Here is an 18,165-nt window from a genome sequence, read left to right as displayed (position 1 = left end):
CTTGTAGACCCGGTTGGTCTTCTGCCTCGCGAGTGCTGGGATTAAAGGCATGTGCCACCAACAGCCAACCATACAGGGCTTCTTTTTCTGCCTTTCAGGTTTTTTGTTTGTTTTTTTGTTTGTTTTTTGGAATTTCATGTTGTCAAGGCTGGCCTTGAACTCACTATGGAATGAGGCTGGTTTTGATTTCCTTGCATCCAGTATTCATTTCCTTGCATTCAGTATTTTGAGTTCAGACATGTGGCAGCAGCCTACCTTGTGTGTATGTATGTGTGCATCTGTGGTCATGCGTGTATGAAAGTGAGGGAATCTTGTGGGTGTCTTCCTCTTCTCTCCCCAGCTTACATTTTGAGACAAGGACTCTCACTGACCCTGGAGCTCACAGACTGGCTAGACTGCTGGGGAGGAGCTTCAGGGATCTGCCTGTCCCAACTGTCCCCAGCTTTTACATGATGCAAGGAATCTGAACTCCAGTCTTCATGCTTACACAGCAGGCATTTTACTGACCGAGGCTTCTCCCTCGCCCCTCTTTCCAACCTTTGCAAAGTCTCAAGTTGCTTCTCAATAAGAAAGTGTTTTAAAACTGGACTGATAACTCGGCGGTGGTGGCACAAGGTCTTTGGAGGCAGGCAGAGGCAGGCAGATTTCAGTGAGTTCAAGGCCAGCCTGCTCTACAGAGTGAGTCCTAACTGCTTCCATCACTACTTAGATGCCATGTCTTGAAAAAGCAAAAATACACAGAGAGATAAAATAAAATAAAAAAGCTCCAAATTTAGACCATACAAGATAGCGACACATTGTCTCTTGAGTGGTAGGATTGCACGCATGTGCTACCACATCCGGCTTTATACAGAAACTTTGAGGGCTCAGTTGGGGTAGGCGCTTGCTACCAAGCCTGATGAATTCCGTCCTCTAGACCTCCATTGTGAGAGGTGAGAACAGACTCCCTTGGGTTGTCCTCTGGCTTCCACATATGCTCCATGCCACGAATATTCACTCATAAACAAATAAGCACATAATAAAATGATGATAAAAGGAAACAGGACCAAGCTGGGCATGGCGACACGTAGCTTTAATCCCAGCACTTAGACATGATCCTTATACTTTTAGACCTTGAACTTCTGATTCTTCTAAGTTGAAGGAGAAGGATCAGAACTCTCAGGCCAACCTTGGCTCAACAATTCCCAGTTGGAGGCTAGCCTGGGTTATATGAGACATGGTCGTAAGTAATAAACAAGTGGACCTAGAACCCGTGTGATGCCCGTATGCCTGAAATCTCACCAGCTGGGAGGCAGACAGAAGGATTATAAATTCAAAGCCAGCCTGAGTTACATACCAAGTTCCATGCCTGCCTGGACTGTATAGTAAGATCCTGGCTCCACAAAAAAACCCAACAAGGATTAGTTGAATATGGCAGCACACGCCTTTAATCCCCGCACTCAGAAGCAAGAGATCTTTGTGGGTTCAAGATTAGTCTATATATGGAGTTTCAGGACTACAAAGAGACCCTGTCAAAGCAATGACAAAAAAACAAAATCAATAATTGATTGAGGGAAGAAAAGGGAGAAGGAGGTAAAGACATCACGCACTAATTGAGTATACGTACACACACATGACCACACATGTTACATACATACATACACACAAACACACACAAGCTGGGGTGGTGGCACATGTCTATACTTGAGTTCTTCAAAGGTCCTGCAAATATGATGTCCCTATTGCAAAATAAATAGATACGTAAATAAAAGAAAGAATTAAAGTAAGGACAGTTAAATGCACCATGGGATCCACTACATTATGGAATAATATGGATCTGGAAAGATGAATAAAAATTTCTTAGCCAGCCTCGGTGGCACATGCCTGTAACTCCAACACCTGAGAGGCAGAGACAGGAAGATCAGAAGTTCAAGGCCATCCTCAGTTAAATATTGAATTTGAGGTCAATTTGGGTTTCAAGAAATCATCTCTCAAAAATGAATAAAACCTTGCAGTAAGAGCCTCAGTTTTTAAGTAGACACACCTGGCGAGACAGAACCTCAAAGAGTTGCCTTCACCTGATTGGCCAGCAGACATGACTACAGGGTGTGTTCTTAATTGTTAATTCATGCAGGGGAGCCTAGGCTCATTGTGGTGGATAATGTGATCCTGGGACAGGTGGTTCTGTTGTACAAGGAAGGTAAAGGCAGAGAGACAAAGCCAGTAAGCAGCCTTCATCCATGGTCTCTGCTTCAGTTCCTGCCTCCAGCTTTGAACCTCAGCTTTCCTCATTGATGGATGGTGAAGTGTAGTAGAAAACAAACCCCAGTCTATCCGAGTTGCTATCAGTCATGGCGTTTATCACAGCAGTGGAAACCTAACTAGGAAAGACCCAAAATGTGAGTAGACCTCTCAGCCATTTCAGTCCCTTGGGGGAGCCTCCCATTGACTATCACAATAAAGACCAGTATTTCCTGAGGGTCTAATTCTCTACAGTGGTGCAACCACCCTAGAAGATTCCAGCCAGGGCTTGTTAAGATTAACCCTTTCTGGTCCTGACTGAAGGCAGGTTTTGCTGTGAGGCCACTCTACCTTGAGACCAAATAAGGCTTGGTCCCAGCCATCCATCCCAGAAGGCTGTTCACGTCACCCCTGAGAGATAAGCAAGGTCAAAGCGCTGACAAGAGTCAAAGGTCACCTTCCAGAGCAGATCTAGAGCTGCAAGTGGCTCTAGCAGATGTGATAACTCAAATGGACTTATAACAGACATCGATAGAAAATTCCATCCAAACAGAAAAGAAAATACCTTCTTCTCAGCACCTCATGGAACCTTCTCAAAAATTGAGCACATACTAGGTAACAAAGCAAACCTCAACAGATACAAAAAATTTTAAACACCCCATGCATCTTATCAGATCTCCATGGCTTAAAATTAGACTTCAACAGCAATGCTAATTCCAGAGCCCACAAACACACGGAAATTAAACAATGCTCACCAGCCACAGGTCTCCTTGCCTTCCAGCTTGCTGGATGAAAGCAGGCTATGTAGATTCAGGTAGGGGTTCGGGGAGATGCGGTAGTCCTTTGGGGTCTTAACCAACAGTGACACCCCAGGGGTGGTTGGCAGGGGCACATTGTCCTTCAGGAGGCTTCTAACAAAGACTGGGGCCTCAGAGCCCCACAGCGGCTGGGTGTGGAGTGAGCTGGGATGTTGGGGGATGCAGACTCATGAGCTCCCGGTCACCCCAGAAGGGCAGAGCAGTGGTGGTAGTAAGGGATTGTGGCTTCCCTCAGCAGGTTGCAGTTCCAGAGCCAGCATCACCACCTGAAGACACCTCGCTAAGGAGGGAATTGGCAGGTTGGGCACCTGCCTGGAGGGTACCCAGAGGGGAGTCTCCCAGGATCTCAGGTTTCTCCTGGCTCTGGGTATGCAAGGCTAACTGGAGCAGTGCAGTGGACAGGGAAGGTCCGCTGAGCCGTAGAATGAGGGGGCACAACCAAAAGGCCCTGCTGGCCACTGGCACTTCATGCAGCAGAGGACTGAGCAGCAGCTGGAGGGAGGCAGATGGGCCCAGAATGTCCAACAGCAGCAGAATGTTTGGCTCAGGCGGGAGTCCCTTGCCTCGATTGGGAGCCGTGGCCTGGGCAGCAATGAGTGCTGTCAGCTTACTGTGGCCAGGAGGACCTGGAGCACAGAAGGACACACGTAGGTGACTGCCACCCATGGCCAGGCCACCTGCCCTCTGTTCTGCAGCCTCTGCCATCTCTGCTGTCTCATACTCCAGTACTGAAAAGCCCCTCAGCTGCCCACCCTGGTCACATGGCAGGTGAAAGAAGGTGGGCACATCGACCGCGGACAGTGCCTGGTGCAGGGCATCCACATCATTGAAGCCAGGTGGCAGGTGGTCCACACAGAGGCACCGGGAGTGCAACGAGGCAGGGGACAGCTGCCCAGCATCTGTGCGATGCACATACAGTGTTTGGGGGCTCCAGTGGTTTGCCCGGTAAATCAGCCTTGCCCTGGCAGCCGAGTCTTTCTTCATGTACTCTGCAAAGCCATAGCCCAGAGAGCGGCCTGTGGGCTCTCTGTAAAATACGAAGCAGCGCTCCAGGCTGCCAAAGGGTCACACCAGCTTCTCACACTGTGCCTGGGTCACGCTGGAGGCAGCTTGGGCACACACAACAGAGCATGTGTAGGCTGCAGCTGAACTGACAGCTCCTGCTCTCGAAGCCGGCTCTGGTGGAAGGCCGCGATGGCAGCTTCACCCTGCTCCCCTTCCAGCAGGGTCACGAAAGTTGTCCCTTTGTATTTGTCCACCAACTGTCCTTGAATTCATAGTCGCTCAGACGATCGCGATCGCCTACTTCCTGGTTGATCAAGTCCCCCGGAAGACCCCTATTAGTATCATGGCGGCAGTTAAGGAACTGGCACTCAGTAAGGTCCAGGCGCTTCCGGATCTCTTCCGGTTCCAAGGACAGCAGCTCCTGTGCAGGTGCTCATCGATAGGCGGTCCACAAAGTTTCCCCTTTGGCCTCCGCCGCCAAGTTGACCAGCGGCCAGTGAGTCAAGAACTTTAAATCTTTGAAGAAAGAATTTGAAGAAGACACTAGAAGATGGAAAGATGTCCCATGCTCTCGGGTAGGCAAAATTAACGTAGTAAAAATGGCAATCTTACCAAAACCAATCTACAGATTCAAAGCCATGTCTATCAAAATCCCAGCAAAATTCTTCACAGACCTCAAAAGAACAATACTCAACCTCATATGGAAAAGCAAAAAGTCCACGATAACCAAAAGAATCGTGTACAATAAAGGAATTTCTGAAGGCCACACAATCCCTGACTCAAACTCTACTACAGAGCTACAATACTGAAACCGCCTGGTATTGCCATAAGAACACACAGGAGGACCAATGGAACTGAATCAAAGAATGGATATCAATCCACACACCTGCAAACACCTGATTTTTGACAAAGAAGTAAAACATAAAATGGAAAAAAGAAAGCATATTCAACAAGTGGTGCTGGCATAACTGAATATCAATATGTAGAGGAATGAAAATAGATCCATATCTATCACCATGAACAAAGCTCAAATCCAGAAGGATCAAAGACCACAACATGACACTAACCACACTGAACCTCATGGAAGAAAAAGTGGGAAATACACTTGCACAGACTGACACAGGAGACCACTTCCTAAATATTACCCCAGTAGCACAAACACTGAGAGCAACAGTAATAAATGGGACGTCCTGAAACTGACAAGCTTCTGTAAAGCAGAGAACATGCATGCTCAACAAGACAAAATGGCAAGCTACAGATTTGGAAACGATCTTCACCAACCCAACCACCCCCCATCAGACAAAGGGCTGTTCCACAAAATATACAGAGAACTCAAGAAATTGGTCATCAAAGGAACAAATATTCCAGTAAAAAATGTGGTATGGAACTAAACAGAGAACTCTCAAAGGATGAATCTAAAATGGCTGAAAGACACTTAAGGAAATGTTCACCATCCTTAGCCTTCAGAGAAATGCAAATGAAAATAACTCTGATATAACATCTTATACCTGTCAGAATGGCCAAGATCAAAACACCGATGACAGCATATTCTGGAGAGGATATATGGTGGGGTAAATGCTACACTCCTGCATTGCTGGTGGGAGTGCAAGCTGATACAGCCACTTTGAGCATCAGTATGGTGATTTTTCCAAAAATTAGAAAACAACGTTCCTCAAGACCCAGCAATACCACATTTGTATATATATATATATATATATATATATATATACAAATATTTATATTTTGGATATATATATATCCAAAAGATGAGCAATCATACCACAAGGGCATGTGCTCAACTATGTTCATAACAGTATTGTTTGTCATAGTCAGCACCTGGAAACAACCTAAATGCCCCTCGACTGAAAAATGGATAAGGAAAATGTACATTTACACAATGGAGTACTACACAGCAGAAAAAAATAATGACATCTTGAAATTTGCAGACAAATGGATGGATGTAGAAAGCATCATTTTGAAGGAGGTAACCCAGACCCAGAACGACAAATACCATGCACTCCCTCATGAGTGGACATAAAGCAAAGAAAACCCAGCCAATCATGCACAAACCAGAGAACCTGGACAACAAAGAGGACCTTAAGAGTGACACACATGGATCTAATGGACATGGCAAGTAGGAAAAGACAACTCCTGAGTAAATTGTGAGCATGGGGGTCATAGGAGAGGGTGGAGGGGAAGGGGAGGCTGGGAGGGGGAGAAAATTATATCTCACTAAAAACGATAAATGATTGAAAAATGTAGAGCTTGGAGTGGATAGCTGATCTTGTGGTTTCGTCTTGGGTTCGACTGGCAGGACAAACAGGCAGTGGAGACATTTGGAGAAGGTGGGATGTGGCTGTGAGGGACTGGAGGTCAGACGGTGACAACAATGAGAGTCCTACCAGTAGGAAAAGGCTCAATGCAGGTGTCCATAGCTGGTATTTCTGAGGCATGAGATCATAAAGGCCTGGAATTAGAACAACACTAACTGTACCAGGGTTTAGAATCCACATAGACAGAGACACAAAACAGAATTAAAGTCATCAAAGGGGCCATGAGAGCTAAAGGAGTCTAAGAACACTCAAAAAGGTACTTGGGAGTTGCCCTAGCTCTGAGGTCTGCTCTAAATTTTTCATTTGCATTCTCAAGTATTTTGGTGGTTATTTGGTTTATTTTGGGAGGATTTCCCCCTCTACTTTCCCTAAAATATTGGCCCAGAAGATCAGGTGTCATTGAAGAAACCACATGTGCCAACCCCCTTCAGGAGGTGCGGATTCCGGGACCACTGATGGATTTTTTTCCTCTGATCACTTTGAACATATCAACCCACTGCCTGCTGAGGTCCTAGTTTTCTGTCTGGTGGGAAATTGGATGAAGAATTTATGGAGAAAATGTGACAAAGTCTATTCCTCTCAGCCCCGAAGAAGTTAGTCACTTGCCCTGGAGTGTCCTGGGAAACAGAGCATTGCCACAGCATCCCAGAGTCAGTCAGAGGCTACCATGTTATTCTGATCAATGTGAGTCTACTAAAAAAGGAATTGATTGCTTTGAGGATATACGTGATGGGTTCCATGAACCAAAAGTCATGTCAGTATGTTAGGGTCTGTGAGAAGTGGACCATGCTCCCCATCCACTAATAGATGGGTGCCAGTGTGTGCCAGTTGGATTTTGTCAACTTGACACACGCTGGAGTAATCTGAGGAAGAAGGAACTTAACTATCTAATAGGTAAGTCTATGGGGAATTTCAATCAGTGACTGATGTCCCTAGGCCGGAGATCATGGCTGTATATATAAAATAAGCTGTCTAAGAGAGTAAAGGAGAGCAAGTCAGTAAGTGGCTTTACTCCATGGTACCTGCTTTGGTTCCTGCCTCGAGGTTCTGGTCTTGACTTCCGGCCCTGACTTCCACTCATGGTAGCTTCTGATAGGAAAGTGAAAGGGAAGTAAAGCTTCCTTCCTCCAGTTGCTTTAGGTCATGATGTTTCTTCACAGGAAGAGAAAGCAAGTATACAGTGTCCATACCCATTGAAGGACAACCTCCAGTGCCTGTTATAATTCACATGCTCCCACCTACTATGATTATTAAAGTGGAAAGGGTTTCTATTAGGGATTGGATGTGTAATACCCAAGGAAGGATCCTGTGTTTGAACTCTGATCCCTAGCATGTGGACATGTTTCAAAGTTGGGGAAAACCTAGTAAATAAACCCAGAAGGAAAAGGTAGGTCATGGGGTGTTGAAGAATATTATTTTAAGGTGTGTGACTTCTGTTTAGGTTGCACTTGTTGAACTCTGTGAAGCTGTGATGCTTTGCCTGTCTAAAACACCTGGTAGGCTAATGAAGATTTTAATGGCCAAACGTAAGGCAGGAGAAAGGATAGGTTGGTCAGTCACACAGAGAGTATAAATGGAAGGAGAAATCGTAGAGGAAGGAACAGAGAAAGAGCAAGAGAACAAGGAGAGGAGGATGCTAGGGGAAGCTATCCAGTTACCCAGCCACTGAGTAATAATCAAAGTAAGATACACAGAGTTTTTTTTTTTTATTAAAAAAAAAAAGCCCAGAGCCAGAGTCAAAGGTGGACAGAATAATTCAAAGATAAGAAAAACTGGAAAGGAACAAGCCAAGCTAAGGCTAGGCATTGTAAGTAAGAAGAAGCTACTGTGTATAATTTAATTGGGAGCTGGGTGTCAGGTCCCTAAAAGAACAAAAGAATGAAAAAAACAGACACGATCAACAAAAAAGGGAGATACAGTGAAGGCTAACTGGGTGTAACCAGCCTCCCCAGGCCCCTACCTGCCAACTGACCAGGGTAGCCTTCCTGTACTTAGGGACAGAATGTGAAGAAAACCAGTGATCTAAGCCAAGCCATCATTGGTCCATTTCTTGCTCTGACCTCACAATGACAGAACCCTGTTTCTTAACTGCTCTGGCTGAGGCTGCCTCCTCTCCTTACAGTTGAGAGGCTGATCTTCAGTTGAAATAGTGATTTAGATAGAAGTGAGCTGGTCCACTTGGTGGATATTCATTAGCTGTTGAATCTGAACACAGTGAGTTTCCTTCTAAGGTCACAGATTTGGGGTTTAGAGGTTTGTGTTTCCAGGATTGAAAATAACCCTTTCTTCCTTTCTTCCTCGGTCTGGGGTATAATTTGGGGCAATTTTTATTATCTGCATCAATTAGATGTTTACTCTATTTTAATCTTTAGTTTTAATATTTTCTCTGGGTTCATTCCTTCGTTCACCATTTTAAAACATTTGTTTACATTGACTCTCCAACATGAGTATTCTCACTGTGACATTGACCTTCATGCACATGGAAAGTTTTGACCACATTCCCCTGATTTCACTGCCTCCTTCCCACCCTTTCCAAGTCCCTTGGGGTTCTCACTTACTAACTCAGTCAGGTACGTTTCTAGTCCAGGCCAAGTCATGTGTACTCCTGTCCAGAGGACTGACAGGCACACTGGATGGTGTCCTAAGGAAGGGCAGAGATGGATTTCTGCCTGTGCTCTAGCAGAAAGCCTCCTCCAAAGTGGTTATCTTAGGATCTTCCTGGCAGTTCAAAGTCAGGGTTGGAGAGGGCCAGAAGTAAGAGTTAGATCCCATTTTGGGATGCTAATGATGGAACAGGGCAGCTGAAAAGGATTCAAGAACAGAAAACGTGAAAGTCTAAAAAGAACCTGTTCTTTGAGGAAGAGAGGAAGTTTCCTTGGTGGGACATAGCACACCAGGTCCCTCCACTATCTTCTGTCCTTCTGTGTGCCTGAAACTGGCCTTTTGTGGGACGTTTTCATTTTCTATCAGGGGGCAAGTTGATTGCAGTACTAAAGCTCGTGTATTATCAGGCACGGGGTGTGGGCAATAATCATTTGGATGCAAAGGATCAGTTCTGTTGGCCAGAAAACTCAAGGAACACATTCTTGAACAAAACTACCTAGTGCTGGGATGTTCTGCCCAGCACTCCAGAGACCCACCCCAAATACCTGTCCTTTTGGAAAAACAGTGGGACATTTTGTTGACAAGGACTGCCTTTATTTGATTATCACAAGCCTGGGCTAGAGGAAAACTCTTTCATCTCATCCTTTCTTTATTTTTCCAGACAGGGAGCCTCTCAGTGTGGCTCTGGCTGTTATGGAACTTGGTTTGTAGACCAGGCTGGCCTGGACCTCACAGAGAGCTGCTAGCCAGTAACTAAGTGTGTAATGTGTGCATATACGATGCCTTAGGGGAGTGAACTTTGTATTGACAGAGAAGGAAAGTCCTGCTTGAACTCTCATAAACTTCCATCCAGTTTCTTTGGCTTCTGCCCCATAGCTGGTTCTGGGTGGGTCCTGTGAGGTCCATTTAAAGGGTAAATCTGTTGATTACTTAGGCAAGGTGAAGACAGCATAGCTTCAAGAACACAAAAAGGCTGAGTGCCACCCTCCCACCTCAGGTGTTGATGTCACACTCATGACACACTTGTGTCCATTGTGATGAGGAGCAGCGGGCCGCTTCCTGCCACCCGGCTAGCTTTGCCTGAAATAATTACACAGAAACTGTATTCTTTTAAACACTGCCTGGCCCATTAGTTCCAGCCTCTTATTGGCTAGCTCTTACATATTGATCTAACCCATTTCTAATAATCTGTGTAACACCACAAGGTGGCTTACAAGGAAAGATCTTAACCTGCATCTGTCTGGAGTGGGAGAATCATGGCGACTACTTGACTTAGCTTTTCCTCCCAGCATTCTGTTCTGTTTACTCTGCCTACCTAATTTTCTGTCCTTTGAAAGGGCCAAGGTTAAATTTCATTTAACCAATGAAATTAACACAAAACAGAAGACTCTCCCCCATCATTTTCCCTTTTTCTGCTTAAACAAAAAAGAAAGGCTTTCACTTTAACATAGTAAGATTACATATAACAAAACAGTTATCAAGCAAGAATTACAGGTACAATATCTATTTTGTCCTTTATCATAACTAAGGAAAACTATAACTATCTATCTATTCTTCAACTCCATCAAAGACTCCAGAAGGATATAATATTACCTAAGTAAATGAGAAGTAAGCAACTTACAAAACTCTAGAAATCACAGAGACATCTCGCTGCCTGGACAGTCACCCAAAGTTCCTCTGTACCGTTGGGGCATCCATCTTCAGCCTACAGGCCCATGGTATCCAGAGCCATTTCCATGAAGCAGGAAATTTCAAAGGCAGTTCAGTCACTATCTGTTCTGTCCTGCAGAATGTCTCACAGACTCTTTCATGAATCAGGAACCCCGAAAGATCATCTCACCTTTAGGCAAGTTCAGCAGTCCTCTTTCTGTGGGTTCTTTGTGTCCAGTCCAGTATATGCAACAGTCCAGGCAAGAGCAGTTTCTGGCCGAAATGGCTATCAAACTCCATAAGGAGCCTCTTTGATGCCCATCTTCCTCTTGAAGTAGATTGGTGCTGCCAGAAGCAGACGTGTCTCATTGTCATGAAAAGCCCTAAGTTATTAAAACATCAAATGCCATATTCTGCAGTCTTTGAAAGATATGAAGAATGTCTATCTAATTGAAATGTATCTCTATTCATCTAGAAAATCTAACGAACATGACTACAAATTTGACTATTATAGATGATTATCCATTAACAACCTATATACATTACATTTTTAAATGAACTACACAATCACAATACCTTAATCAAGATTAGAAATACATATACATATAACAAAATTGACCTTAAAATCCACAAAACTGCAAATTATTCATATCTCTATCAGTCCATGTCCTGTGTCTCACAGCCAAGGTTACTTTTGAAGCACTGGGACCCTCAATATGTACAAGACAAAAGCAGTCCTTGCCCTTCTGTTTGCTTTTGCTTTTTGGTTTGGTGAGAGAGGGTCTCCTGTAGTACAGGCTGGCCTCAAGACCACTGTGTAGCCAACGATGACCTGAACTGCTGGTCCTCCTGCCTCAACTTTCCTAGCTTTAATAATTGCCATGTGCCGGGCCACAGTGGTGCATGCCTTTAATCCCAGCAATCCGGAGGCAGAGGCAGCTGAACCTCTGTGACTTTGAGGCCAGTCTGGTCTACAGAGTGACTTCCAGGACAGCCGTGATTGTTAAATAGAGAAACCCATCCTGACAAACCAATAAAAAAAGCCAAGTGCTCACCTTTATAAGACTTTTCTTGTTTTTCTGTCAATTTAATGGCCTAACCCGAATCTACCTGTATTTTAATTACTATCTTCTCCCCAGGGCCTGACAGTCAACACCTCACCACATAGGCTGAGGCCTAGCGGGATTTCTGGTCCCGCTGGTACCAGCTTGGCCACAGTCACCAAATGTAAGTTTTAACTAAGCCTCTTTTCTTCTATTTACCAATAAAGACTTGGGAGTCAGAGCCGGGCAGTGTTGGCGCACGCCTTTAATCCCAGCACTCAGGAGGCAGAGGCAGGCGAATCTCTGTGAGTTCGAGGCCAGCCTGGTCTACAAGAGCTAGTTCCAGGACAGGAATCAAAAGCTACGGAGAAACCCTGTCTCAAAATAATCCAAAAAAAACAAAAAAAAAACAAAAAAAACCTTGGGAGTCAGATGTTGGGGTGATAACCTGCTAGCTCAGAGAGGCCAAGAAGCAACGAATCTACTTTCCTATTTGGACAGAGACCCAGCAAGAAAAGCATCTCTTCACTCATCCCAAACTAAAAAGACCCTGAATAGCTAAGTGTCTCCCTACACCTTCCTGTGCATCTCTCTCTTCCTATATTACTGGCTACTTTGTTCTTCCTTGGCTAATTCTTGTCAACTAGTTGCTCACTCCACTCCCTGAGTTTCTTTGTTTTTCTTTTCTTTCTTTATTTCAGTTTGTTGAGACAGATGGATAGGCATGCCTTGCAGAGTGAGATTGGATATTTATTTAGTAGGAATGGAGGGAAGGGGAAAGAGGAGAAGAGCAGAGAGGCAGAGAGAGACAGAAACAGAAGACGAAGATTAGAGGTAGGGAGAATGGAGTAAGGCAGAAGCTTCCTCTTCGGGAGGAGAGATGGGAAAATCCACATTCCCCTGATCTCACTGCTTCCTGGCCACCCCTCCCAAGTCCCTTCATGTTCTCATTTTTTCACTCAGCCGATCTGTACTAGGTGACAGAAGGGGAAAAAAACCCGTGAGCTGTGAAAAGCCACCATTTGTCCTTTTCTTGCTCTGACCTCACAATGACAGATGCCTGTGCCATCACATCTCTGGCTGAGGTTGCCTCCTCTCCTTACAGTGCAAGCGGGTTCGTGAGGTGGAAAGTGGTTGGAGCTCTGTGCTGGTGAAAGAGACTGTTTGGACTTTCAAGATCTGCTGGATTCCAACATAGTAAGTTTCCCTCCAGCTTTGTTTCCTTTGATTGTTGTTGTTGTTGTTGTCTGTGTATTTATTCATTTTCTGGCTTGATTTATGAGCCTACTTTTTCATGTTTTTTCTTTAATCTGTTTATTTTGTGAGTGTATGGGAGGAGAATTCAAGACAGAAAGTCTCTGTGTAGCTATGGCCTTCCTGGAACTCAGTCTGTAGATATGGCTGGCCTCAAACTAAAAGATTACCTGCTTTGCCTTCTGAGTGTTGGGATTAATGGCATGTGCCACCACAGCCCGGTAGTTTTTATATTTAAGTTGTGCATCTTGGGGTATAACTTTTATTATTTTTATTTTATGTGTATGAGTATATTGTTTTCTTTCTTTGTGTGTACCAAGAGCCTCGCCCCTGTGGAGGTCACAAGAAGAAGACAGATTAGCTAGAACTCGAATAACAATTGATTGTGAGCACCATGTGTGTTGGGCCTTGAACCAGGGTTCTCTGAAAGAGCAGGAGGTGCTGTTAAACACTAACTCATCTCTCCAGAACCTCTCTCTTTAGTTTTGCTTCTTCATTTACTTTTGTTATGTGTTCTTTGGTCCATTTCTCTTTTCTCATATCAAGCCTTTCCTTGTTATGGCGTACCATATCATAGGAACAATTTAGTCCTGGCAATCGCAGGAACATCTCTAATGCATTCTGAGCACTTGATCATGTGATTAACCCACACTGCTATGCTTTCTTCTCACACGACCTCCTCCACATTCCTAGGAGCCTCCTCTTATGTTGAGGACCTCCTCCTGCTCCCAATTTCCACATATGAGAGAAGAAAAGTGACACATTTGAAGGACTGGCTTTTCCCATGTAGAGCGATCTTCTCCAGTGACAAACATGTTCTTGAGAGCCCCACAGTTTCATCCTTCTCTATGGCCGTCCTTATGTATGACTGTGGCACTCTTGCCCTTAATTCTGTTTCAATGTTGTGCTGTCAGGCTAAATACGTGGAGATAGCCTTGCAAGGATCCTTGGGAGCATATTGTAACCATGAAGTATGGCCTGGCTTATGTGAATTTGGTGAAAAGTATTAAGTAGTATTATTAAGGACTTTACATCTATGTTCATCATGGAAATAGCCTCTGTTTTTCTTCATTGTGTTTTCCTGGTTTGGGCATGAATGAGTTTGGAACTGCTAAGGACCTTTCTATTTTGTGGAGTATTGAGGAACACTGACATTTGTTTTCAAGAGATTGGAAGGATTCATCAGTAGGTTTGCCTGCTCCTGGGCTTTCCTATGCAGATTCTTTCCTCATAAATATTTCAATCTTGTTCTTTATCATATCTTCTTACTTGAATTTATATCAAGAAGTTTCTCAATTCCATCCACATTTTCCAGTCCATGAGGAGGACTCTCAAGGTTTTCAAAAACAGATTTCTTTGGGAGATGGGTTAGCCTGGAGAGACAGCCCAGCAGTTAGGAGCATGGACTCTTCTTGCAAAAGACCAGGTCTGCCTCACAGCAATCCCATGACAACATAACTTCCTGAAGTGCCGCACCTAGGGGATCTGTTGCCGTCTTATGTCTTTCCAGGTCATAGAAATAAAATTAATCCAAAAGACTTATAGCACTATTTAAAATTATATATAGTACATGTGAGTATACATTTAGGCGACCTCAAGTGTGTGTTTGTGTGTATACATATGTGTGTGTGTGCGTGCGCGTGTGTGTGTTTGCCCTTGTGATCGTCCACGCATGTGTTTGGATGCCCTCAGAGGTCAGAGGTATAGGATCTCCTAGAACTGGAGGCAGTGATCCACCTGACCTGGGTCCTGAGAACCAAACACAGGTCCTCTGCCGAAATAATAAACCTTCTGACCTCCTGAGCCATCTCCCCACCAAGACACTCTGGGTTTTCGGGGTTTCTGTTGTCTCATCAACTTCTCATGCATATGATTTTATTAGTATCTTGTCTCTCAATGAGTGTTCAGCTCAAGTAAGAGGATGATTCTCCTGTCCAATCAGTGGCTCGTAGCTTCTGCGACCCTTTGTTTTATTCTCTCCGTTTCTGGGTGAATCCGGCCAACCTGACCTGTGTTATGTTCTGCTGTCCACTGCTTTGGAAGGTACTTCCTTCCCTTCCTGAGCACTACGTAGCTGGTTAGGTTGCCTGAAATATCGGTGACTCTTTTTCTCTTTGGAATGTAGGAATTGATAGTGATAAACATTCTCATTGGTGTGATTTAAACTGTTTGTTTAAAGTTCCCGTTGTGTTTCAGCGAGAACCTGGCCATGGAGGAGGTCAGAGAGACCCTCTACTGTGACAAGGAGACATTTAGCAGTATCTATCAAATGCTGACAACTCTGGGACGAGGAACCTTTGCCACAGTCAAACTGGCCTTTCACATGCCCACTGTCAGCTACGTGGCTGTGAAGATTCTGGCAAATGTGAATGGCGACTGCGCCCGGAACAACAATGAGGTTGATATAATGAGATCCCTCGTTCATCCGCATATAATCAGGTTCCTTCAGGAGGTGCAGACACGGGACATGACGTATCTCATAATGGATTACGCCTCCAAAGGGGACCTGTTGCGTCAGATTCGCAAACCGGGAGGCTTACAGGAGTGCGAGGCTCGAAGGCTGTTTGGACAGGTAGTACAGGCAGTGAAGTACTGCCACGACAACTGTATCGTCCACAGGGACATTAAGGCAAATAACATCTTGATCGAAGCCTCTGGAAATGCCAAGCTCTGTGATTTTGGCCTGGCAGTCAGAGTTGTCCCTGGGACAAAACTAAAGACTTTCTGCGGCACTCTGGCCTACTGTGCCCCGGAACTCTTTGGAGTGGAGCCATACGATGGCTATGCCAGCGATGTTTGGAACTTAGGCGTGCTCCTCTACTACATGGTGGCCAGGCACCTTCCGTTCCAAGCGAGCTCTCCTATGGGGTTAAAGCAGCAAATTTTGGCTGCAAACTTCAGCGTTCCTCATCATGTCCCACTTGATATTTTCAATGTAATCGTGGAAATCTTCATGATCAGCCCCAACAGGAGGCCCACCATCAGTCAAATCCTGACGCGCCCCATGATCAGGGACAGCCAGGCACGGGCATCCATCCAGAGTCTCCCAGGCACCCTGAGCCCTAGCATTGTCAGCACCATGGCAGGTGAAGAAATACTTGAGTGTCCAGAAGACCAAAAATTTAATCAGGCGACGGCCACACACCTGAGACTGCAACACCAGGCACCCGGGGGAGACAGCTGCCATCACCGGGTGAAACCCACAAAACCCAAGGAGCCAGGCCTTGTCCTCAACCTGGCCGATCTTCACACCTTTTCTGGGACTCTCAGGAGAGCTGCTGAGCCTACTTCCCCAACCTTCATCGTGCCATCTGAGCCCCAGGAGAAAGAAGATGGGAATTCCAGGCAGGGTGGCAGAAGGCATAGCGTGCCTGCCACCCTGTGCTGCCAGCCAAGGAGGATCCACCTTGCCCACCTATCCCACCTGCGCTGTCCTGTGGCTGATTCCCTCATGAGCAGCAGCCTGGACAGCAGCAAGAGTTTCTCTCCATCGATGATCAGGTTGTGTGGCAGCCTGACGGCGGCGAGTGCCCAGCCATTTTGCTCTCTGTACCACCCTCATGGGGCAGACAACAATGAGGCAGCAAATGATGCAGAGAAAGGCTGGAGCTCACTGGGGATGGCTCTGCATGTAACCCCCAAAGGCTCCTCCCTTGGAGACACACTGCAGGAAGAAGTGACCACCAGACAGGAAGAGGCCATCAGCCATGGTCAGCGCCAGGATGCCGGGCCAGCTTCCTCCCAAAACCAGAGGCATCAACGCTGGAAGAGGGTCAAGAAAACCATTGTCAATGGCTTCCGACACCTATGTTGCTGCCTGCCTCCTGCAGAGAGTAACCATGCCTCCCATGAGAACCAGGCTCCACAGTCAGGGGATCCTAGAGGCACCCACAGACCCAGGTGAGCACCTTTCTCACTTCATCTGATTTGTACTTTTCCTCCTGTCCTTTGTGATAAATGATGCCTGTGTCCACTCGTGGCACACTGTGAGCATAACAATCTGTCACTTCAGAAAGACCAGGTGTCCCCTGCAGTGTGACCTCAGGCTTGTTGAGCAACAGGGGGACAGCAGAGATGCTGAGTGAAGCAGGGAGAGGTGGGGCAAGGCCAAAGGAGGCAAAGATTCCTTGGAGGACCAGTCAGGTACTTGGGTACTGCAGGGCAGTGCACTAAGTCTTGTGTGTTTTGAAGTCACTAAGAGTCTCCTTCCTGTGCCTTTCTCTTTGAAGCCCCGAAGAGGTCAAGCCCCAGCTCAGTGGCTTCTGAGCCACGAGTTGGGGATCGGTCTGGATGAGATTCAGACAGCCCCTCTGGGGACCCATGCCAGATGCCCAGGACACTGTCTGGCCACAGTCACCTCCCGCAGAGGAAGAGCTGTCTACTCCAGAGTACATCTATCTCTCCAGGTAAAATCCCAGGCAGGAAGGGTAGGCTTCCCACAGGGTCTAGCTCAGTGTGGAGGACTGAAGTGCAAAGGTGCCCTAGGCTGTCTTGTGGAACAATAGCGCCTTGCCCTCTCCCCATGCCTGCGGAAACATCAGAAGAGGTGCTCTGGGTAGTGACTGTCCTTTGCCCCTTTTCTCTGCAGAGAACATGGTCTTCTCCATAGGGTGAGCCTTCCCTCCCCCAAGGAGAGTATTCCTAGTCAGCCTGCCCTAAGTTGGGTTGCCAGGTTGAGAATGTGTCCTGCAAGCAGCCCTGTAGAGGGCTCCTCTAGAGGGCAGGCTCCTGCAAGAACCTTTAGCAGGAATCCCCACAAGTCATCCCAGCAGGTTCCATTGCTTGAGTCCTCAGACCCAAAGCTTGGGAAAATCTGAGCTGGGGAGTGAGTGACCCCAGGGCAGCAGAGTCCCCCCTCTCCACCAATTCTGCCTTCCAGCTACTCACCTCCTGCCTCTGCCTGCTTGCTCCTTCAAGGCCACCATTCTCATCAGTGACAACTAGCTCCTGCACTTACCACCATGTGCCACACCCTGAGGGACTGGTAGGTGTCAGATTGGAGTGAAACCTGAAAACCTAATGAGGGGTCAGCAACCTGCTGTGCCTCCTGCCTCCAGCTTGCCTGAGTCTGCCTGAGTCTGCAACTGGCCAGTGAAATTCTTTAAGAAGGCTTCTGTTTTTCTCAGCCTTTTAAAGGTGAGCAGGCTTTTCCACTTCTTTGGAGGTGGGTGGGGTGTGCTTCCCGGAAGCTGCCTCGTCCATGCCACAGTCACAATGGTAAAATCTCATCTCGTGTTC

At 46.1% G+C, this 18,165-nt stretch overlaps 1 protein-coding gene and 1 pseudogene across 1 annotated transcript; one reads left to right on the top strand and one right to left on the bottom strand.

Annotated features, from left to right (window-relative positions):
• Positions 1–2,971: 2,971 nt before the first annotated feature.
• Positions 2,972–6,476, bottom strand: LOC121444202 (annotated as a pseudogene).
• Positions 6,477–15,136: 8,660 nt separating this feature from the next.
• On the top strand, positions 15,137–16,831 carry LOC121444200 (sperm motility kinase 3A-like). The gene has a single exon (XM_041645992.1). The coding sequence runs from the start codon at positions 15,137–15,139 to the stop codon at positions 16,829–16,831; it is 1,695 nt and encodes a 564-aa protein (XP_041501926.1).
• Positions 16,832–18,165: the final 1,334 nt, after the last annotated feature.

Source organism: Microtus oregoni, unplaced genomic scaffold (assembly GCF_018167655.1).
Source record: "Microtus oregoni isolate MIOR12 unplaced genomic scaffold, Mior012 000118F_ref0000498, whole genome shotgun sequence".
NCBI classification, from domain to species: Eukaryota; Metazoa; Chordata; class Mammalia; order Rodentia; family Cricetidae; genus Microtus; species Microtus oregoni.
The sequence above is the reverse complement of the archived record's forward strand: the minus strand, read 5'-3'. Positions and strand labels throughout refer to the sequence as shown.

Coding starts and splice junctions, on each gene's coding strand:
- LOC121444200 (XM_041645992.1), top strand. CDS start 15,137: ATGGAGGAGGTCAGAGAGACCCTCTACTGTGACAAGGAGACATTTAGC.